The following is a 21,116-nucleotide window of genomic DNA, read 5'->3' as shown; positions in this document are numbered from 1 at the left end:
AAGTCTTATCAACTCCGTTCCCAAATGCTGGCTCCCTTGTATACACAAATCCCAATCTCGTTCATCCCCTTTTTCTTGAAAACCCGACGATACGATCAAGTGTCTATCATCCATTTTTCGCAGCGGTCGTCGTAATCATCATGCACGCTGAAAGAGTATCAAATTTGCATGCCCATCGCACTTGTATCATCTCAGTCGTTGTTTCTATCCGAATGTTTCTGCTAGAACTCTGATACTTAGTATCATGACTAGCAGGCCGATAGTAACGATGATTAATAGCGCGAAACTAAACCAGCCCAACACCATGGCTGTGGTGCCGACGCCGCTTAATACACTTCCATTCCCCATATCTTGCGCTATGATGGATGCGGCGACTGAGGCGGTATGTTGCCAGAGGACGGAAACGAGAACGAAGATGGATGCGATGAAGATGATAGCGAGGGCGATTTGGGAGACTGGCCGTGAGGGGAAGGGCTTGACCTCGCGTTCGCTGCCGTGTGCGTCCTCTTCCTCGTGCCAGCCTGGGAAGGTCGCGAGGAGAAGGAGGCATATGAATGCAAAGATGATGGCGATGATGCTTCAAACAGTGTTAGTCAGGTGTGCTGTAGTAGGGGATTTGGGAGAAAACATACATTAAGTATGGGAATACGATCATATCCTTGAATTGACTGGCAAGCCAGATTAAGTTCAGCGGGTCCTGCGCAACTGTGACCTCATTTGCTAATGCCGTGGCATTGTTGCTGCAAAGCCATGATCCTCCATCTGGATTGATACAGATGCCGAAGAATCCAACTCTTGCTGCTAGTCTTGCGTCGCCAACCACTGTTGCTATTGCGTTGTGAACGTTGAAATCTGCTTGTGCTGTCGATGGCACCGCCGGGTATGATTGGTAATAGAGGGATATGAGGAAAATGCCCGGTATGAGAGGTGAGGATGATGAGCACCCTGCTAATAAAAGTGCTGGCAAAAGGGTAACGTTAGTCAGGTGAACAAGACAGCTTCGGAGGTATGTGTATCTTACAAAGTAATATGATGGCAATTGCAATCAATATCATGAGCACATGATGGTATCCGAGGAATGGTATCAGCCCTGTAGGGAGCATTAGCAACATTCCTCCCAGAGTTCACGGCATGACATACTCATCCACCCAATTTCGAATCTCTGTGCCATTGCGAAATCCTCCTATGAAACACCTTTGAATGAGAGTATTAAGCCCGCCACTCCCGTCCTCCGTGGTTGGAGCGACGTAGGAGTCGCAGCCGTGGAATGCAGCGAGGCTGGATTGTTCTTCAAAGGCGCGTAGGGCTCGGTCGAGGAATGTCGGTGACAGATATCGAGGAATGCGGTGTATGCTCGAGAAGTTAATGTATTTCGAGTTGTATACTGGGTTTTCTCTACAACTCAAAGCAGGTCAGATAACCGTAACTAGTAAATGGATGAAAAGATGGGGGAGGAGTGGATTGCAGATGATAGTGCAGTGTAGCCTTTGTAAATCCCGAGTTCAAGTGTTAACGGTGGATCCTCCAGCAAAGATAGTCAGTCATGTACTTGGGGGGTGGAATTTGAGGGGGTTGGTATGACTACAGAGTATGATGGGGGCAACCAGCCTTCGCATTATTTCGACGGTTTGCTGTGCTGGTACGACGTTTGTTTACATGGAGACGTAAGCGACCTTCACCACAGCAACCACCCGCTTGGCGTTGCGGCGATGCAGCCATCCGCCCATTCCGCCACTCGTTTCAGGGGCCACAAACCTTAATTTAGGGGCCGCGATTTTACTTCGTAGGTGTCATTTCGATCATTGGCTGCCTCGGCCATCGAGTCCTGTTTACGAAGAATCATTGGAGGCAATTTACTGTTTCTAGGTCACTGGCCCACCCGGCGAAGTATGCCTAAAGGCGTCTAGACTAACGTAGGTGCCTTATGTAGTATTACCATCTGATAGCCCTGGCGCTATGTACGATCACTAGCACAGCATGCCACATGTTACGAAGGAACCGCAAGGTAGGACCCCGGACATTTTCCTGATCGAAGCACGAGGATGTATTTTGCGATCAACTCCTCTACTGCACTGTGTCTTTGGCTTTGATGTGCCAAACTACTCTAAGACCCATTGAAAGGTATATCAATAGCTTGCTGGGAGGTAAGAGCCTGCTTCGCCGGTAAGTATTCACTTGTCGCTTGCCTTGTTGGACCCACAATAAGGACAGAATAAAAATATTAACCAAGAAACCCCAACACGGGAAAACAAAAATAAAAAGATAATCAAAAAAGTAATAATATCTTATTGATATGGGAAGCAAAAGAGTTCGGCCCGGTCGATTGCCTACATCTCTTGTCGATTTTTGTCGTTTTCGTGTTTTGTCGCTTTTGCCTAATCGATCCTCTCCAGAAGACAATTTGACCTGAACCACTTAGCCAAGTGGCCGCCTTTTGTCTTCCTTGAGAGATTATTACCTATTTCGCTATTTAAATACTAAGCTTGCTGAGTTGCCCTTTCAGACGGCGAAACCACGTGTACCTCACGCTCCGCCGCTAGCACTCGAGTCCCATGCTAAGGCAAAATCATTAACCTGGTAAATTGGCGCCATTGGCAAACTCGTATTTTAGGATGTTACTTCATATATAGCTACTCGATCTAATAGTAAACGGGGCAACCTGTTTTTTATAGATTGCAAAGAAAGTTGAATATCCTAGTGGTCTAACACCTCTAAAAAATATAATATACCCTTATCACCGTAGAGCCTGTTTCAAATCAATCACGCTGACAGAGACCTTGTTCGTTGTGCTAGGCGGCAACACTCCAGCTCCCATTATCAGTAAATGATTAGGGTCCTGCAACACCCTCAAATGTCGGCTATATGCTGCTGGTTGGGGTGTCTTGATAGTCTTCCACGAATTTGCATCTCCAAGTGCGTTATTGGTGAAGATCTGGCTGTTGCTGCTCGCACTGACGATAATCGTCCCATTTGCTCCTCCAACAGGAGACCATGTAACATAGGGAGAGCCAGTTGGCTGTGCACCATCATTGGAGATGAGCTGGTGTCCGACCGAATTACGGAAATCAAGTGGATTATCGTGAATGTGATAATACACCGGAAACGCATATCCCGTCCCGGATTTTCTTGGGCCGCCGCCATATTCGTACACAAACATGTACTTGCCATTTGGAAGTTGCGTGATGGTGGTCATGCCTGGCCGAGCCGTATATTCCGAATAAGCAACATCGTTGACGGGAGGATCCCAGGTATGAAGGTCCTTGGAAACCTGGTGCGAGAGTTTTTGTCCATGAGCTGGATCCCTTTGGTCTGCGTAGTAAAGTACAATTTTGCCCTCATACACTATTATAAATGGTTCCCAAATAGCAGGGATGCCATTGTTTGGATGAGCTGCGCCTCCTGAAGCCACGTGTGAGACAAATTTCCATGTGTAACCGTTGTCTTCGCTTGCGTAGACGTCAATGTGGGTGGAACTCAAATCCGTGGGGATGGAATTGCCAGTACACAGAATCGTACCTGCGCCGAACTCTCCTACGGCGATTGGGAGCTTATATAGAAACGGTTGGTAGCGGAGACCCAGGCCATTGACTTGATCTGTCACGCGGGAGATTTCTTTCCACTATATTTGCAAGTTAGCATTTCACATTTCATTCCATTTTAAGTATAATTGCAGTTGGAAAGTCAAAATATGTGTTTGTTTAGTATCATGAGACACCAAAGCTTGTGAGAGACTTTAAGGAGAGCGAAAGGTGAAGGGACGTGCAACTGGGGTGTTCTTACAGTTTCACCACCATCATGACTCTGGTAAATGGGGAAGTAAACTAATGGCGGTTCTGGGCTGTAGTTCTCCCAGGTTGCGAGGAGAACACCGCCTTCAAGCTCAACCGTGCGGGCATAGAGAACTCGTGGGTCCGTATAAGTTGAAGGAGGAGTAAACAACGTGACGCCTGAGAAGGTTGAAAATGGATCCAACCAAGGGCGCGCGAGGGCAGCCCCACAGGAAAGAGACGCCAGGAAAGGAAAATATAGACGCATAGCGCTATAGTTATCTGGGAACACAAAGAAACTGCAACGAAACAGGACAACTAGCGATATATACACATATATGACTTACGATGCTTGTCTCGGGGTACCTCTCCCGTCACGATACGGAGAAATAGTTGAGACCCTGCAACAATCATCTGCCCAGAGTAAAAAGTTTCCAAAACGGTCACAAATTCCCCGCAACTTGAATGATAGTGCCGGAAGTACTTTTTAGCATTGTGATGATCCTGGTTCCGGTAAAGTAGGGATCGGCTCAGATGCGCTCCAATTGCACACGTCCATTTAGCCACCTCTTATGAAGTTTTGCTATCTCACTTGAATTGGCAACAAGAGCTCCAGCGGCTTTGATAGGTAGGGATAATGAAAAGCTGCCATATGGAGTATTTCGGAAATCAGAGGTCGATAAAATGAGCTAGCGATCTCGTGAATTTTCTCAGGGCGGGGTTCTACATCGTTTATTCAATCCGGGATAATGCAAGGACTTGTAGTGGATAAGCGCTATGGTTATTTGAACTTTGGGCGCATATGATTATGGACTTTGATAATTGTCAAGCCGTGATATTAAGGAGATGAGGAGGTCCTAGGTTGGCGTCACTGCAGAATACTTCTTACTCCCCCCCCTAATTACAAGTAATTAGGGGGGGGAGAGAGTATGATGTCGATCGCTACTTCATCGGAAATATAATATACAGCCTCTGCCCCGACCTCACCCTAGCACCCGCCACTCACCCGATCAGAGTAGGCGCCGCCTCGATCCAACCTCGAGTATAGATAAGTTTATCGCTAGGGAGCTATCCCAAATTGGAGTTGGTTGACATGTGATGAAACTATCATGTACCTCCGTGCGCACAGATAGCAGGATGTGAGGATATGAGAGATGATATTATGCTAGTGTTCAGCTTCCCAGCGATGGCTGACTTAAGTTCTACGGAGTAGTCCGCGTAGAGAAGGAGTGACGATCTCTTAATCTACGGTGACCCCGGGCAATGCGCCTGCGCGGCAAGCCCCATGGCCGTTTCCTGTCCAAAGCTGCGGGATATTATTTTATTAGGAAAGTGGATTGTGGTGAGCCAGTTTACTAGCGCAGCCTAAATGAGGGGAACAGACAGAGCGTACTTGGCAGGCGCCAGAAACAGACTCCAGTGCTACAATCTAGCCCGTTCTTTGAGACATTGGGTCGGTTCGGATCTATCCGGATTGCCCCTATTTAGACACACTAAGCTATGGAGGTACCTCCGTAGCTGGCTGATAAGTACAGTTACTGGACGGGAACATGCCCTCGCCCCTACCCTTTATAATAAGGGAAACTCTCTACAAATACTCCGGAGGAGGAAAGGTACTTGAATTTAGTGCTTAAAATCCCTGCTAAGCATCTCGAATACCTAGCAAAAAGACGTGCTCTACTCTCCCCCCCCTAGGGTTACTGTAGTTGCGGACGGGGGCATTTTCCCGCCCAGAGACTGTACAGTGTACGAAGTACACTCTCAGGCCTAAAACATGATTGCCAGGTCCCTCGAGATGTACACACCAAGTACCTATAACGAAGTAGCTTAGGTTGTCAAGGCCGGCACAGCACCGTTTCGCTATGTTTTACCACCTAGCTATGGCAATGTTCGAATCGCCAACACGTCTCAGTCCACGTCACGCTTCTGTAACGTCTTTCATTCTGTCTACTCGCTTTACGGAGGTACAGCCCATAAGTAAAGTAATAGCACTAGCCTGGAAGCCCCCAGACGTACACAAAACTTATCCTATTCCAGCACAATTTCCCTTGCAATTACACCTCAATAGGATAAGCAACGACGCCTCACATGGGGGGGCCCGACTAGTGCTATTACATTACCTATGGGCTGTACCTCCGTAAAGGAGCCGTTATTCAGCATCTAACACCCCGTATATGACCTGCCCCCCCTACTTGCAATAACGACAACAGCGGACAACTAACAACAGTACTTCCAAAATCGTAACACAACCTGACCGACGCAATGGCTTTCATAGCGGCTCTTCGGGTGTGGATGGCCATTTTCGTGGCTCTCGCCCTGTACGCTGTCCTCGAGCTCAACATCATCATCTTCACAACCTTCAAGACCCGCCGAGGGTTATATTTTTGGAGCTTCCTCGTCGCAACAAATGGCATCGCGCCCTATTCCATTAGCCTCTTGCTCAGACACATTCTGCAGATTGATATACCGGCCCTCTACATTACTCTCACAGCCATAGGTTGGGTCTCAACAGTTACCGGGCAGTCTCTCGTTCTCTATTCCCGTTTACATCTGGTTGTCCAAAGTCGGTTATGTCTCAGGTTTATCCTAGGAATGATTATTATTGACGCCTTCATCTTGCACATTCCCAACCTTGTCTTGTTATCTTTCTCTATAACGAGTCCCAGCCCAGAGTTGAGCTCGGCCTGGAGAATCTTCGAGAAGATCCAAACCGGTGGCTTTTTCCTTCAGGAACTTATTATCTCCGGAACGTACATCAAAAACCTCTTTTCAATCTACTCTTGGCATGGATGCCAATACGACAAAGCCACCCGCAAAATGCGCCGCAATTTGCTTTTGGTCAACGTCATTGTCATCTTTCTAGATATTACCATCGTTATCACCGGGTACCTTCAACTCTGGGGCTTCGTCACTGCATTCAGAGTCTTCGTCTATAGTGTCAAGCTTAAGGTAGAGTTCAGCGTGCTCAACAGCCTTGTGGAAGTGGCGACACAACACGGGAGAGGCGACGATATTGGTGTCAACAATTTCGATGGCATGGCACAGAATCATGGATCTCCCCATGGTAGCAATCATGGGGGGGTGGGATTCAATGGATCTGTGTAAATTGGTATTAAGGGCGATGCTGCGAGCCACCACTTGCCTGGGCCGGCATCTATATGGCGAAGGTATTCCTAAGAAAGCCGCGAGTCGCCCGCGCGGGATTCATACACCCTTCGCCGCCCTGCCTAGGCTTTACGACTACCTATCAGCCTGACCATCGAATGCGAACTTCTAGGGAAAAGTTGCAAGAACTTGGCGGTCCTGTCGTTAACGATGTTGAAGATGACGAGGCTGAGGTCTGCCAGCCGCCGTACATACTTGCTTGGTTGAAAAAATTCGACAATAACCCGGTTCTCTTGAAGTGGGGTATTTAGGGCACAAAAGAAGTTTGGATAAGGGAATGGTTCGCGGCTCCAAGGAGCGGTGTTAACATTTGGTGGAGGGAATTGATGTTCCCGGTACGCGGCATAGTGTTGGCAAGAATCAAAATCTTCAACGTTAGCAAAGTCATCTAACGGGAGGACTCTTCGGTGGACGAGAAGTTTTGGAGCGCGGGACGCATCAAGCTGGATAACAATTGCCGTAGGCCAATATATATTCCTGTTACTCTACATAGTCCCAGAAATGCACAGACAGCTTTCAAACGTAAGTTATTCCATTAGTCTCTAATAGTGTGTATATTAAGCTACATCTTCACTTTACTACGGAACTCATAGTGCAGCAACTGGCTTTTCCAGCATAAATAGAATGACTCCTGCAGCGCACCACTTGCAAGGCTATATAACAAGCTATAGTCCACCTATAGTATTTAACATTAGAAGGTCTCCGTTTTTATAGGCAAATAAACGAGAAGGTGAACAAATCTTTGAAATTCTAATAGAGTCACTAGATCGACTCGTGAAATTCAACTAATATATAATAACTGTGACGGTTCTAGAGCGACGCCCGACACGTGCGCCTACTAACACTCACCGATCACGTGGGCTACCAGTTTTGTACAATTCTGTTATACCTGACCGCCAAGACCTTGGAAGCGAGTGGCCCGGTCCATTGCCGAAAGCCTCCGTCCGACTCGACAAGGCTCAAGCGTCTGACAACAACAAATTACCACAATTGACATAATCGTGGAAGTACAAAATGGCATCTACAATGGCACTCCGGAGATTGGCTCTCAGTGGTTCTCGATCCGCTAGGTCGTTCCATAGCACTTCCCGTGCCTTCGTCAAAGTTGGCGACAAGATTCCCAATGTTGACGTCCTTGTTGAGAACTCCCCCGGCAACAAAGTCAATTTGGCTGAGGAGATCAAGACTGGCAAGTCTTTGATCATTGGAATCCCTGCTGCATTCAGTATGTCGCTCTGTATCCCGAATGGAGATTATCCCCAGTGTTACCGCGAAAGGATGAGATATATCGGGTCGGCTTTACTGACCTCCAACAGGCCCATCATGCTCAAACTCTCATATTCCAGGATACATTAAGCACAAAGACCTTAAAAATGCAGGGAAAGTCTTCGTGGTTGCTGTGAACGACCCCTTTGTGTGAGCTGAAGGAATGTATTCAATTGATCATCACGGTCTAACTAGTGATAGTACCAAAGCATGGGCCGAATCTCTTGATCCTAGTGGTAGCTCAGGCGTAAGCATGCCACCCATCCCAACCATCTCTGCTTGCCATGCAAACACATGAATCTTGAATGTTGACGACATTCTTTGACAGATTCGCTTCCTTGGAGACCCAACTGCCAAGTTCACCGAAGCACTTGACCTAGCCTTTGATGGTACCGCTATCTTTGGCGGCGCAAGAAGCAAGCGGTATGCCCTTGAGGTTAAGGATGGAAAGGTCACAGCCTTGCATGTGGAGCCTGATAATACTGGTCTCGACGGTAAGTTCCTTGTCCTTCTGACCAACCGAGATAGCATACTCACGCATCGTAGTCTCTGCTGCAGAGAAGGTGTTGGGTTGAGGCATGCCGTATAATCACGTGTTCGTCGTATGATCCCTGTTACCTTGGGATCGGTTTGGACAGACTGTCTACCGAGGCGTATGTGTTAAGCATAGATATGTAAACTTAGTGAGTAGAACTACGGGTTTGGACCGTAGCCCTGGTGGATGGCAATAAAAAGATAGTAGCCGGAAAATGGGAGCTTTGATGATCCCCATTGGCAAGGTGGAGGTCCGCAGTATTTGAGCTTAATCTTATTATCTTTCAATCTGGTAGTGCGTGCCTTCATTTACCGCCAAAATCTCCCTCTCGTCACTTTTTACATAGTCGAGTCTAGGTGCAAGCTTCGTAGTGCTATCACTTCTCTGTGTCTATTGGTGTAGTGATTTGCCCTTGACGACGTAATTATCTCTCCGACTTCCAACAACAATTGCCTCGGATCAGACAGCACCAGCTAAGGTGGGACTGAAGTGCCATTCTAGGTCAGGACTCAGGAGTAGAGGCAAGAGCTATATCACGTGAATCCAGACTGCCAGTTTTGTCACGTGACTGGTGTTTACAAGACATCGTAAGATACCTTAACTTAACCAGGCACCTTCAGTTACTGAAGCTTCTGGACCATAATTATTACTTCTACCTCCCCTTCACTTAGACTATGAAGCCACCATTCAATATATATTTGGTCTTTGGTTAACCTCAACAGTGTTTCTAAGCTTACCTAAGGTAAGATACCTCACTAGGCTCCCTTCCCTCAGTCTTCGAAGTCACGCGGGGCCCGGCTGCGACCTGTGTGGCTTATCAGCCGCTGATTAAGAGGGTTCCGCGACTCGGTGACTGAGCCGGTCTCGACTCCAACCTGAATCTCAGGAGGCCACCACCTCGAAACTTGCACATTACCACCTCCAGAAAGCGAAATATATAACTCCTAAAAGGTGCAGCCGTCCTTTTATTTCCTCAAGCTCGGAATCATAGTCGCATTCTCCTCCCCTTACATTTTCTGCCTCCTGGATCCTTGCTCCCCTGGGCCCGATTTCCGTGTTGAAGTGGTCCGTCACAGCTCGCCCGCAGCCTTACTTCATACGTGCCTGGAATCTCGTCCCCCTCCGACGAGTTCAAGCACCTCCTTACAATCGACAACATTCCTTCCCAGACGAGGAAGAGAAAGGCGGCTGAGGCGACAGTATCCTCTGAACAGCCCTCAAAAAGGTCAAGCAGACGGGTCGCCTCAGCGGCAGCAAAAGAGGGGCCCCCCACGCCACTCACCAACGGCACACCCATGGATTCAGAAGACGACTTCATGTCTGGCATGTCCAGCGACCAAGATGATATGCTGCAGGAGAGCGAGAACGAGGAGGGATCTGCAGATGGTATGTCCTCCCGAGATTCGATGTGTCTGCCGGGCCACGAACCCCTCACTTACTTTTACTGACGTGTTGCATGAACGAATAGACTTTGGCTTCGATGAGCCAGAACCCGATCTAGGCTTCGAGCCGAAGGATGAGGCACAAAGGAAGAAGAAATCTTTCGATATAAACTTCACCGTCTATCATCCCGAAGACATCCAAGCCCAGCAGGATGATCTCATCGACGAAGTCAATATGATCCTCGACATACGGAAGGAGGACGCTGCTATTTTGCTACGACATTTTCGATGGAATAAGGAGCGCTTGATTGAGGACTACATGGACCATCCGAAGCAAGTACTCGAGGCTGCCGGATTGGGGCCAAGCAAAACTGGACCCCCTAAACTCGAAGTTATTCCTGGTTTCGTGTGTGACATCTGCTGCGAAGACGAGGAAGGTCTACAGTCATTCGCGATGAAGTGCGGGCATCGATTCTGCGTCGACTGCTACAGACACTACCTGACCCAGAAGATCAAGGAAGAGGGTGAAGCTGCCCGGATTCAGTGTCCTGCGGACGGTTGCAAACGGATTATGGACGCCAGATCATTAGATCTACTAGTTACAGCTAATCTCCAACATCGATACCACGAATTGCTTACGAGAACTTACGTCGAGGATAAAGAGTTGATAAAATGGTGCCCTGCGCCAGACTGCGAGAATGCTATCGAATGCGGAATTAAGAAGAAGGATCTCGACAAAGTGGTGCCTACAGTTGCATGTGATTGCAAGCACCGGTTCTGCTTTGGCTGTGCCTTAGCAGACCACCAACCTGCTCCTTGTGAGCTAGTCAAGAGATGGCTAAAGAAATGTGCGGATGACTCAGAAACTGCCAACTGGATCTCTGCAAACACCAAGGAGTGTCCGAGGTGCAATTCCACGATCGAAAAGAATGGAGGGTGCAATCACATGACCTGCAGAAAATGCAAGCATGAATTCTGCTGGATGTGCATGGGGCTTTGGTCAGAGCATGGCACTAGCTGGTACAATTGCAATCGATTCGAGGAGAAGAGCGGTTCCGAGGCTCGCGATGCACAAGCAAAGTCTCGTGTCTCCTTAGAAAGGTATCTCCACTACTACAACCGTTATGCGAACCATGAACAATCCGCAAAGCTTGATAAGGACATCTATCACAAGACTGAAAAGAAGATGATTCAACTACAATCCGCCTCGGGAATGTCATGGATCGAAGTGCAGTATCTCAACTCAGCCTCACAGGCTCTGCAGACCTGTCGCCAGACTCTGAAGTGGACCTATGCGTTCGCCTTCTATCTCGCCCGCAACAACCTCACAGAAATGTTCGAAGACAATCAAAAGGACCTCGAAATGGCTGTCGAAGCGCTATCGGAAATGTTCGAGAAGCCCGTTACAGACCTCGCCAATCCGGCCCTAAAAGTTGAAATCATGGACAAGACATCATACTGCAATAAGCGTCGGGTGATCTTACTCGCCGACACAGCAGAGAATCTTGCGAACGGTGTGTGGTCGTGGTCTATCAACTTTTGATCTTGTTTTCTCCCTTGATCTTTACTCGATATGTTCAGCTTCCACACCCTTTCGAAGCAACAGATTGCTGATTGTGCTTTTTTCAACTTCGCAGGAACATGGGAATTCAACGTCGATTTTTCGCAACCGCTCGCAGGTCGGCCGGCTGACCTAGCCCAGAGCTAGACCTTAGATCCGTCATTGTTATCAGACTGTCGTATCCCGATCAATGCCGTCGTTCGTACTAGAGTCTTTTCATTTTACTGGGCACCACTACGATGCATTATCCGGCGTTTTCTGTTCGATTCCTTGGTCGGCGTGTCCCTTGATGGTATTATTTTCCCGGTCCCTTTATGTTTGCGGGATCTTGGATGGTGGGGGGTGGGTGGGTGTATGGGCAAATAAATGGAGTGGAGCACAACGGACACATCAACTTTGCTTTTTCATTCTCTCATGGCAGCGTACCCTACATGCAGCGTTTAATGGCGAGTTGGGCAGAGTATGATGCGTATAACCTGGGATATGATCAAGATGGCGAAGGTCTCGCAACAAATGACGAGAATAATGCTTTATGATAGAAAAGATCTTTCACCAAGCCACTCGGGTTGAATGCATTTGCAATGTGACAATATTGTATTTTGGTCAATAATTCTAGTGACAGACGGACGCCCCCAACATGCCATGTTTCATTCCCCTGCTTCGGACATCACGGTCTGCCTAACGCCTTCAGTAATGTACTCCAGAATAGCCTTAATCGCCGTGGAAAAAAACATGATGTTTTCGCCATTCTCCTATCCACCTATCCACCCATCATCCTTCAAACTCCATACACAGCTCCACCCAACCCCAACTCCTAAGATATGGTATAAAACAGAAAAACAAAGCCCTGAACTCCACTTATTATTATCTCCATAAACTCCAATCAAACTTCAGTTGGTGTACACGAATTGTGCCAGGTTCATTCGACGAGGCGATTCATGTTCTTCTGCACGAGACATATCATCATCCTCTTCTTCGCTATCATGAACAATCCAGTCCTCGCTACCACTCTGCATCGCTAATGTGACCTTCTCCATCTCGTCGATAGCTGGTAGAGGTATCATCGCAGGATCGACTGTCGATGACTGGTTCTCCTGCTGAACTTCGGGGAATGTCATGCTTCCTTTTCCAAGCAGTGAGCCGCGGCGATGGTTGCTTTTGAGAGACGGCGTATGTGGCGGGGTCATTGGGAGATTAGAGCGATTCATGACGGATGCTCCAAGGCGCTGCAGAGGTGTCAATTTGGCTCGGTTCGAGGATGGCGACGTCTTAGGGACCGAAATTCTAGCTTTCACCGGAATAGGTATCTTTGACGGTCTGGTCGAAATGGGGGGCGTGGGCTCTGGCGTAGAATGAGAGGGGATAGTCGATTTTGGAGTGGAAGATCCATCGGCGGTGAATGCAAACTTCTCTCGGAGTCCCTTGACTGGTGGTACGGCAAAAACGGCGTCCTTGGGTGTTGACGGTTCTTCAGCTGAACTTGGGGCAGAGGTCGCACATGTAAGGCTGGGGGTCGTATCCTGAGATTCAGAGTCTCGACCTGGCGTAGGGGAATCTGGGCTTCCATCGGGTTTAGCCTTGGCACCATCATGTACGATATCGTCCTCCCGGAAGATTCCAAGCTTGCTGTGAGAGCCAAGGCCTTGTGATTTGAAGCCATCAGCGTCTGGGAGATCGAGCATAGCCTCTTCAATAGAATCATCCGAAAAAATTGTGATGTCGCCTTTCTTTGATCGATTACTCTTCCTAACTCTATTTACTGTTGGGCTCGGCTCGGAGGCTGCAAAGGCGAAAAATGGGCTCCGTCCGAGTTCGACTTTCGGAATTGCAGAGATCTCAGCGTCCTCAGCACAGAGACGAGCTCGCTTTGGAGGGCGGGGCTCAGAGTTGATAGAAGTCCGACTCAGGCGACGGCCGGGTTGAGTGCGAGCTGGAGGGGCAGATCGAGGAGGTTGTTCAGGTTCGGTGGTTGGGCGACTGAGGTATGGTCTAGGAGCAGAACCTGCCATCCAAGGTCCAGAGTTTCTGTGGAGAGCATCTTGCTGGCTAGGGGATGGTGTGAAACAGTTCGGGTCAAGTTCCCCAAGAGGTATTCGCTGTGCCATGAAGAACGAGCTGATAGGCTTGCCCTTCTTGAGGTCGTTTGAGGAAGCTGATCCATGATGGTGGAAGCGCGAAGGAGGAGGTGTAGCCACGGCCATTTTGTTCTTCTTCCCTAGACCTTGAACGACTATTGGCTCTTTGGTCATGGGGTTGAGATCACCTCTGGCAACACCTTGAGCGATCTTTGGCTCCACGTAACCTCCAATAAATGAAAGTTCACTTTCATTTATTGGATGCTGAGGTTCTGTGTGCAAGACTAAAGTGCGAGTCTTGGGGCAGAAAACCCGTTGGTGGAGAAAGGTGAGTTCGGCCTGATGGAAAGCCTCGAGGTAGCCTTTCGGAACGTGGAATTTTCCGTCGAACTGCAACATGCGAAGGACCTTCTCGATAGTTTTGTGTTTCCGAACCATTCGGTAAGCAGTCTTCAGCCCCATATTATTAATACTGGCCAGATAATCACAGCCACTCAAGATCGCCATTTGTCGAAACTCTTTATCTGTCCAGCCTGTGAGTGTAATCTCTTTGCAAGCGCAGAAGTCGGCTTTATTTATTTCGATGCAGTTCCCATATTGATCCAACTTCGTCAGAAGACACTTGGCACCGAAGACCAGAAGATCCGAGTCCTCAGAGATGATTCCTTGTACGATACCTTTCCTCTCTAAATATACCATTTGGGCATCTGCTTCATACGGAGCAACGACGTATTGCACTCCAGTCTCCTTCAGCTCATCGATTAATTGCCGGGCCATCTCTGGAGTTACATCAATGGCCTTTTGGAACTCGAGATATGCTTGTGACGGTTTACCCGCATTGAGAAGTTCCATTCCCCTCCTTCTGCTTTCTTCTCGTCGGTTTGCTCGGTCTTTCTCAGTTGCTGCCTTGCTTGGGAGGTAGTCTCCGTCAAAAACTATATACGGTATAACCCCAAAATGGCGCAGCATTCGAACTCGGTGCATGGCAAAGTCGACAAATCTACATGCATGTCAGGGAATATACTTTATACTTGAGGGTTATACCAACTTTCTTGTTGGTTCTCCTTTTGCCAATTCCATAGCACATGCAATAGTCCCACGGTGGAGCCAGCCATAAGCGTCAACAGCGAGGGTCTTCCCCTCGAACTTCCTGAGGTTGCATGGTTTATGGATGGATTTGAGCAATGGAAGCAACCCTACCAGCAGTCAGCACACGAAGTATAATAGAATCCCGGAAGTATTGACCGTTAATTCCCATTCTGACTAACAAGCAAGTGCACTAGGCACAAGGCACATCCAAAGCCAACTGCAGTGGGGAGCAAGCATGTATTTACACGGACATAGGGGGATAACAATAACAATCCAATCTGGTGCACAACAAACAAATGCCGAAGGGCGAGTGGAAAATCTGCTGGCGGGACAATTAATACGAGTATGTCGGTGAAAGGCCGGAGACTTATGGCTTGTCGTCGTGGTGTTGGAGTTGTCGATGTTGCAAAAGCAAGGTACCGATGTATAATGTCGAGATCCACGACTTGGCCCTGGGACGCGCTTTCGACGGGTCGGCTCTCAACGCGTCCAATCTTACCCGGCAACCATTGGCTTGCACAACGTCAGTAGCCAAGCGATCGGGGCCGGCGATAAAGATTCTGATAACGATCCAAGCGAAAAAAGTATCACCGCTTGTTTTAATTGATTAAATACGTTAATAGCTTTTGTTTACACTACGACAACATGCCGAAAAGCTTAGAGAAGACTCGCAAGAAGATTGCGAAGAAGAGGGTCAATATCACTGCCCTTCATGAGAACTCGCGCGACTCGCAACGGTTGCGAAGGGCGCAGATGAGAGATGATAGATTAGCTCGAGTCGCATCAGCACGCAAGAAGGGCGATCAACCTTTAAGTACATACTCATGCCTGGTCAACTCTTATTTCCCCTACGGTAGTCGCTGACATGTCCCAGTTGTCCGCGCAGCGTTCTTCCGAGAGGTTGTTCGAGAGAATGATGGGAACCCGCTCGAACTCCCCGCGATACACTCCCATATCGAAACGTAATAACAAGCACCAAGCACGCAGTTATATGATCGAGAGCCGATTTTCTGACCGATATTAGTTTCGTACACCAACACGATGAGGAATTTAGCGCCTTGAAGAAAGAACGGCGAGCTGGCAGGCCGGCAAGTACCCGAGAAGACATTCTAAGGACGAAAATTGCCGTGGACGAGAAGGAATACGAGAATGGATTCTGTATGTTGAAGATTCTGCATTTGTCTCCTTGGGAATATGGCTGATTCAAGAACAGATCTACCAGATCTTACAGATGCCGATAACGTAGTTTTCTTGCAGAGATGGGATGGGGACTGGTCTTACCTTTCTACGCTCAAATGGGTTTGGATATCGAAGGCTGGGATAGTAAAGCCTGCCAAATTCCCACCGAAAGGACAATCGTGAGCATTAAATCTAGGGCCAGCGCTTGAGTAGCATTTAGGGCGTATGGAGTACCAAAATGGCTTGGGTTTGGGGTTAAGGATTTGAGGTTTAGAGATACCGCCATATTGAGGGGAAGTGCATGAATTGATGATCTTCAGCATAACCTTACTCGAGTACCATTGAACTGCACTTCATACTACTTCTTAACTTTTCGAACTTTGTACGACGCCCTCCGACGCAAAGCACATTTGTGCAGCCTTTCCTAATTTTATGAACAGCCTCGTCGAAACGCGCTAAAACCTCGGAAGCCTCGCGCTAAGAAAAAGTTAGGGGAAGAACTCAACTTAAACGTCATTAAATCCCAACTCATCAATACCATCAACTCCATTTCTCCAGCTCCCCCAACTTTAATATCGTCGCATTCCGTCTCTCATCATCATGCTTTCCATTCGATCTTTTGCCCGCTCGGCCCCCCGAGCAGTATCTCGATTGGCCAGCTCATCAATCAGACGACCAACAGCCGGAGCCTCCTTAATACAAGCTGCGTGGAAACCAGCTCAAACACAAAGCGCGGCCGCATTCTCAAGCTCTGCATTAAGATGGGCGAAGGCTGGTGAGGGTGATGAGGAATTGGCTTTGAAGCTCGAGTCTGAGCTAGAAATGGAGAATGAGATGAGGGATCAAGAAGGTGTCCCCATGAGCGTGAAGGATTACCATGACAATGGGCCTTTTGAGATCATCGATACCCCTGGCCAGGAAGAGGTTGTTCTTACAAGACAATTTGGTGATGAGAAGTATGCTTATCCCGCACAATCCGACCCGTTGATAAATACTAATAGATTGCAGGATTCAAATCACTTTCTCCATCGCCGACATCAACAACCTCGACAATGAAGCCGATTATCAAGATCCAGCTATGGCGGATGAGGAGGATGCCATCAACCAAGGAAACCAACAAGATTTCAAGGCTGCCCCTGAGGACTCTGTCTCGCCCGCTGACCGGGAGGGCGCAGAGGGCGAGGAAGGAGAGCGCTCATACCCAGCGCGCCTGAATATCATCATCGAGAAGCCCGGCAAGGGCGCCCTAAATGTTGAGAGCATCGTCCAAGACGGAATGCACATCATCGAAAACGTGTACTACTTCAACGACGCCTCCTTCGCATACGCCAAGACCCCCGAAAAGATTCACGCCAGACAGGATATGTATTCCGGCCCACCATTCGCCAACCTTGACGAGGACCTGCAAGTTCTAATGGAGAGATATCTGGATGAGAGAGGAATTAATACGGCACTTGCTATCTTTGTGCCTGATTACATCGATATGAAGGAGCAGAAGGAGTACCTGAGATGGCTATCAAATGTCAAGGACTTCGTGGCGGCATAAGTTGTTTGAAGTACCCGGTTTGGTCTTCAATTCTTGTTGTCTGACATAGTATTTCCACACTCTTGTACCCCTGTTTGTAAAATAGCCCAAATGTACGATGATGTTTAGCACGGCTTCATGCCGCATAATGATAAAGCGAATCTCCCCTATCTATGTGCGTTTTGCAACGTGGCGTTCTATTACTTGACGAGACAAGTCTTACATTGCCTTTTGTAGCTTATAGTTAGTACACAATAGGAAGTTTGGTGCGTGGCCACTCTAGGTCTATTAGAAACCTTCTCTCAATTGGCTTGCGGGAGATATTGACTGGTATTGCCTCTCCTTTCCACAGGCATCATCTTGACAGCCTGAGTGGATTCATACACCGAACTAATCCGAAATATTCTCATCATATTCCACAATTTCACCCTGCACCTCCTTCACAGAACTAGTAGAGGCCTTTTCTTCCTGTTTCCTCCACAAGTTCGCCAGGAACTCGTTCGTACTCGCCTCATCAATCCCTTTATCTTCCCTCTTCTTCAAGAACCTAGGGAATCTAAGGCTAAGGCCTTTCTCATCACTCACCAACCCTATCGCGGCCGTGTACGTTGGACTTATCGTTATATCCGCAAAAGCCATCTAGTTTGATGATTAGCCATCGTATGGAAATTATAAGAGAGTTTTGGGGATTCCTTACCTCCCAAACCTCCTGCGGCTCAAACCATACTTGAGGACTCGGACCATAATACTCAACATAGCTCGGCTTAGAACCAAGCACATGTTCCCCACCCTCCTTATAGTGCTCCTTATTCGCCTTATAAAAAGCATCCGTGAACCCCGATATACATTTGCAAACCACTTCGAGCGAGCCGGTTTCCTCATTCCGCACAGCGAGAAGAATGGGCGACCACCACTGTGACTTCCTACCTTGGCCGTGCCACCCGGCGACGGGAATCATGTCTAGGGTGTCGAAGGTGGTGCTGTAATCTTTTTTTACCTTCAGCCAGGATTCGAGGCGTTTATCTGGTTCGTAGGTTGCGAGAAGGGCTTTTCGGTTGGTTTTCTTCTCGGGATCTTTTTCTGAGGATTTCTTTTTGCCCTTGGTAGCCTTTGAGGGAGTCTCGGATGCTTCCTCTTCATCTGGTGGGAGCATGTTCGGTAAATTGTCGAGAATTTTCACCATGATACCTTCGCATTTGACATCCGTGGCGCTTTTGAAGAATTCAAGAACTGCCTCGGAATCTTGCGATTTTGCATCAATGCTCTTGACCCAGGTGAATTGATGTGGAACTTCAATGAACAAACTCCTGAGTAATTCGCGTCGTTCTCGGAGAGGCCGGTCAAGTAGTGGCTCGCCGTTTAGATACATGATGTCGAATGCAAACATGCAGACTTCGATTTTGACGCTGCCAATAGCCACATCCTTTCTTGCACGGTTAGAGAGCGTCTGAAAGGTCTTGAGCTCTCCTGTCTCTTGATTAACGGCAACTATCTCTCCTTCCATGATAAAACTTCCCACACCATCGCCACGGATTTTAGGTATGAGGGCAACCAAATCCGGGTACTTATCCGTCATGAGTTCCAGGTTGCGGGAGAATATAGAAACCTTTCCTTGATTGTCGCAATGGACTTGCGCTCGTTGACCGTCGTATTTATACTCGCAAGCAAAATCACGGCCTTGAAGTTTCGTGAGCATCTCCGATAGATCTCTGGTGATACTACCTAACATAGGCCGCAATGGAATATGTAATGCCAGTCCGCATCTAACCAGAAGCTCATCACATACACCAATCTCAAGGAGAACTGGGACTAAATCGTTGTAGTTCGGACGCCGGGCAAAACATTCCTTTAGAATTTCTTCCGCTCTCAACCAGACCTCGGCCAATTCTTCTTTCTTTAAACTTGCTAGTTCTTTTGGAGACTTCAGATTAAAGTCCGCACTAGGAGGTCTGGACAGAAGAAATGCCCGGGATAGTGCGATTAGCATGGTTGTTTTGACCGCACCAATTCGAAGCTATGATTATTAGCTTTATCATCTAAGGAAAATAGTAGTACTAACATGCTGGCATAGAGTTCGAACAAGGTATCGGCTCTCCTCCGCTCCTCTCGCATCTTGCAGAAGACGGTCCACAATCCGCTGCTTCGTCTCACCACTGCCCGTACCTTGGGTATTAGCAATCTTTACTAGGGATTGGTAAACGCCTTTGATGGTGAGCGGCTTAGGCTTTCGTAGAGTGAAAGTCTGCTTTTTCTTGGCCAGGAACGCAACATCGCCCGCATCCCCAACCTTGTCGTATAGCGCCTTAAGAGATTTATTGTCTAAACCGAAAGCATTCTTCAAAGCCTTTGATATGGCTGAGCCCCCAAGCCCAAGTTCCTTTGATATGTAAGGTGGGGAGATAGAATTAGTGGCGAGCCAGACCTGCGAATGGTCAGACCTAGGCCATGGGGGAGGATTTACAATCAAACGGGGCAGGAGAATGTATACATAATTTCACGATATTCTAGAGGTATAGCCCCAATAAAGGAGCCAACAGGGCCAAGTGAAAGTAATATATTCATACGTACAGTTGGCAACAGACTACTTGGATCCCCTTCAACAATGACCCGGAGCAAATTGACCAGAGTATCCACAATCCTGATCCGGCTTCTGGTGCTATTGAGAAGTACGAAGCACCTTGTGAGGAGAGCATAGGATGCATCATGTCCCTCCAGTACCCCATTTGCGAGATCTTGTGCATACTTCGAAGGCTCGAACGTCAAAGGGCTTTCGTCAAAAGGTATGCTAGAGATTATTGTGTCTTCTGCCGAACCAGAGGCCTGCAGAGTGAGAGTATGGTTTTCGCTCTTGAAACTTGGTAAAGTCTGGTCAGGCTTGGTATCCACAACATCCTTCTCCGCTGCATTCCCATTGCTCCCAGTCCCGCTGGGCTTAGAGTCTTCGGATGCGGTACTCGTCTCTTTGGCGGCGCGTTCTATGGAAGGCAGCGAGTCTTTCGACTTTGGGGTTCTAGATCGGCTGGCTTCTGCCCTCTCAGCGGCAGCTTCTAGATCTACTTCCGCTTGTAGCTTTCTTGCAAATTGCTCATCCGTCAACATACGGGCATCGTCTGGATCGAGGTTTTCCGGCGCATTATTCGCAGGCTGCGGGGGCGGCTGCTGCTTCTGTTTTCCGAAGAAGTAGTGAAGATTCCGAGGAGGTGTAGATGTGGTTTTGGAGTCGCTGTTGAGCTTCCGTTTCTTCGCAGGACTGACCATGCTGAGGTGGTCCACGGCGGATGGGCCACTGGTGGACTTGCTGTGTTGATTAACCCATAAATTTGATCTCCATAAATGTTATTATCTGCCGACCTGCCTTGCTTTAATTCGCATTGTCAACCCGTCATTTAGTCTGCATGTTTGGTTGAGTCGCAGTCGATTTTATGTTGGAGCGTAAGTGGGTGCCAGTCGCAAGCACTCGCTGCGTCATTGAAGTCAGTCGCGTGGGAAGTCGCGCTCGCCAAACCGTGGTGGCCAGATCTCGAACTCCAACACCACAACGAGCGTATTCCACAGCTCCTTCGAGCCCTGTT

General features: G+C 48.2%; 8 protein-coding genes across 8 annotated transcripts; 4 read left to right on the top strand and 4 right to left on the bottom strand.

The window, feature by feature from the left end:
- Positions 1-204: 204 nt before the first annotated feature.
- On the bottom strand, positions 205-1,171 carry BP5553_09301 (Uncharacterized protein; the record flags this gene model as incomplete). The annotated part of the gene is made up of 4 exons (XM_032017924.1): positions 205-577; positions 633-960; positions 1,022-1,090; positions 1,141-1,171. 4 exons carry the CDS (start codon positions 1,169-1,171, stop codon positions 205-207), a joined length of 801 nt encoding a protein of 266 aa, XP_031865831.1.
- A 1,563-nt stretch (positions 1,172-2,734) lies between these two features.
- On the bottom strand, positions 2,735-4,035 carry BP5553_09300 (Oligoxyloglucan reducing end-specific cellobiohydrolase; the record flags this gene model as incomplete). The annotated part of the gene is made up of 2 exons (XM_032017923.1): positions 2,735-3,619; positions 3,781-4,035. The coding sequence occupies 2 exons, from the start codon at positions 4,033-4,035 to the stop codon at positions 2,735-2,737; spliced, it is 1,140 nt and encodes a 379-aa protein (XP_031865830.1).
- A 1,994-nt stretch (positions 4,036-6,029) lies between these two features.
- Positions 6,030-6,872, top strand: BP5553_09299 (Integral membrane protein; the record flags this gene model as incomplete). Its single annotated transcript, XM_032017922.1, has 1 exon — positions 6,030-6,872. The coding sequence occupies one exon, from the start codon at positions 6,030-6,032 to the stop codon at positions 6,870-6,872; it is 843 nt and encodes a 280-aa protein (XP_031865829.1).
- Positions 6,873-7,946: 1,074 nt separating this feature from the next.
- Positions 7,947-11,658, top strand: BP5553_09298 (IBR-containing protein; the record flags this gene model as incomplete). Its single annotated transcript, XM_032017921.1, has 7 exons — positions 7,947-8,157; positions 8,249-8,348; positions 8,400-8,445; positions 8,527-8,692; positions 8,745-8,761; positions 9,810-10,119; positions 10,202-11,658. The coding sequence occupies 7 exons, from the start codon at positions 7,947-7,949 to the stop codon at positions 11,656-11,658; spliced, it is 2,307 nt and encodes a 768-aa protein (XP_031865828.1).
- Positions 11,659-12,566: 908 nt separating this feature from the next.
- On the bottom strand, positions 12,567-14,735 carry BP5553_09297 (Uncharacterized protein; the record flags this gene model as incomplete). The annotated part of the gene is made up of 1 exon (XM_032017920.1): positions 12,567-14,735. The coding sequence occupies one exon, from the start codon at positions 14,733-14,735 to the stop codon at positions 12,567-12,569; it is 2,169 nt and encodes a 722-aa protein (XP_031865827.1).
- A 750-nt stretch (positions 14,736-15,485) lies between these two features.
- BP5553_09296 (Uncharacterized protein) lies at positions 15,486-16,202 on the top strand (the record flags this gene model as incomplete). The annotated part of the gene is made up of 4 exons (XM_032017919.1): positions 15,486-15,654; positions 15,715-15,802; positions 15,865-15,998; positions 16,054-16,202. 4 exons carry the CDS (start codon positions 15,486-15,488, stop codon positions 16,200-16,202), a joined length of 540 nt encoding a protein of 179 aa, XP_031865826.1.
- Positions 16,203-16,619: 417 nt separating this feature from the next.
- On the top strand, positions 16,620-17,565 carry BP5553_09295 (uncharacterized protein; the record flags this gene model as incomplete). Its single annotated transcript, XM_032017918.1, has 2 exons — positions 16,620-16,975; positions 17,028-17,565. 2 exons carry the CDS (start codon positions 16,620-16,622, stop codon positions 17,563-17,565), a joined length of 894 nt encoding a protein of 297 aa, XP_031865825.1.
- A 369-nt stretch (positions 17,566-17,934) lies between these two features.
- On the bottom strand, positions 17,935-20,802 carry BP5553_09294 (DNA ligase; the record flags this gene model as incomplete). Its single annotated transcript, XM_032017917.1, has 4 exons — positions 17,935-18,183; positions 18,242-19,558; positions 19,604-19,966; positions 20,113-20,802. The coding sequence occupies 4 exons, from the start codon at positions 20,800-20,802 to the stop codon at positions 17,935-17,937; spliced, it is 2,619 nt and encodes an 872-aa protein (XP_031865824.1).
- Positions 20,803-21,116: the final 314 nt, after the last annotated feature.

Source organism: Venustampulla echinocandica (assembly GCF_003357145.1).
Source record: "Venustampulla echinocandica strain BP 5553 chromosome Unknown scaffold_10, whole genome shotgun sequence".
Taxonomy (NCBI): Eukaryota; Fungi; Ascomycota; class Leotiomycetes; order Helotiales; family Pleuroascaceae; genus Venustampulla; species Venustampulla echinocandica.
Note: the sequence above shows the minus strand (reverse complement) of the source record. Positions and strands in the feature narration are given on the sequence as shown.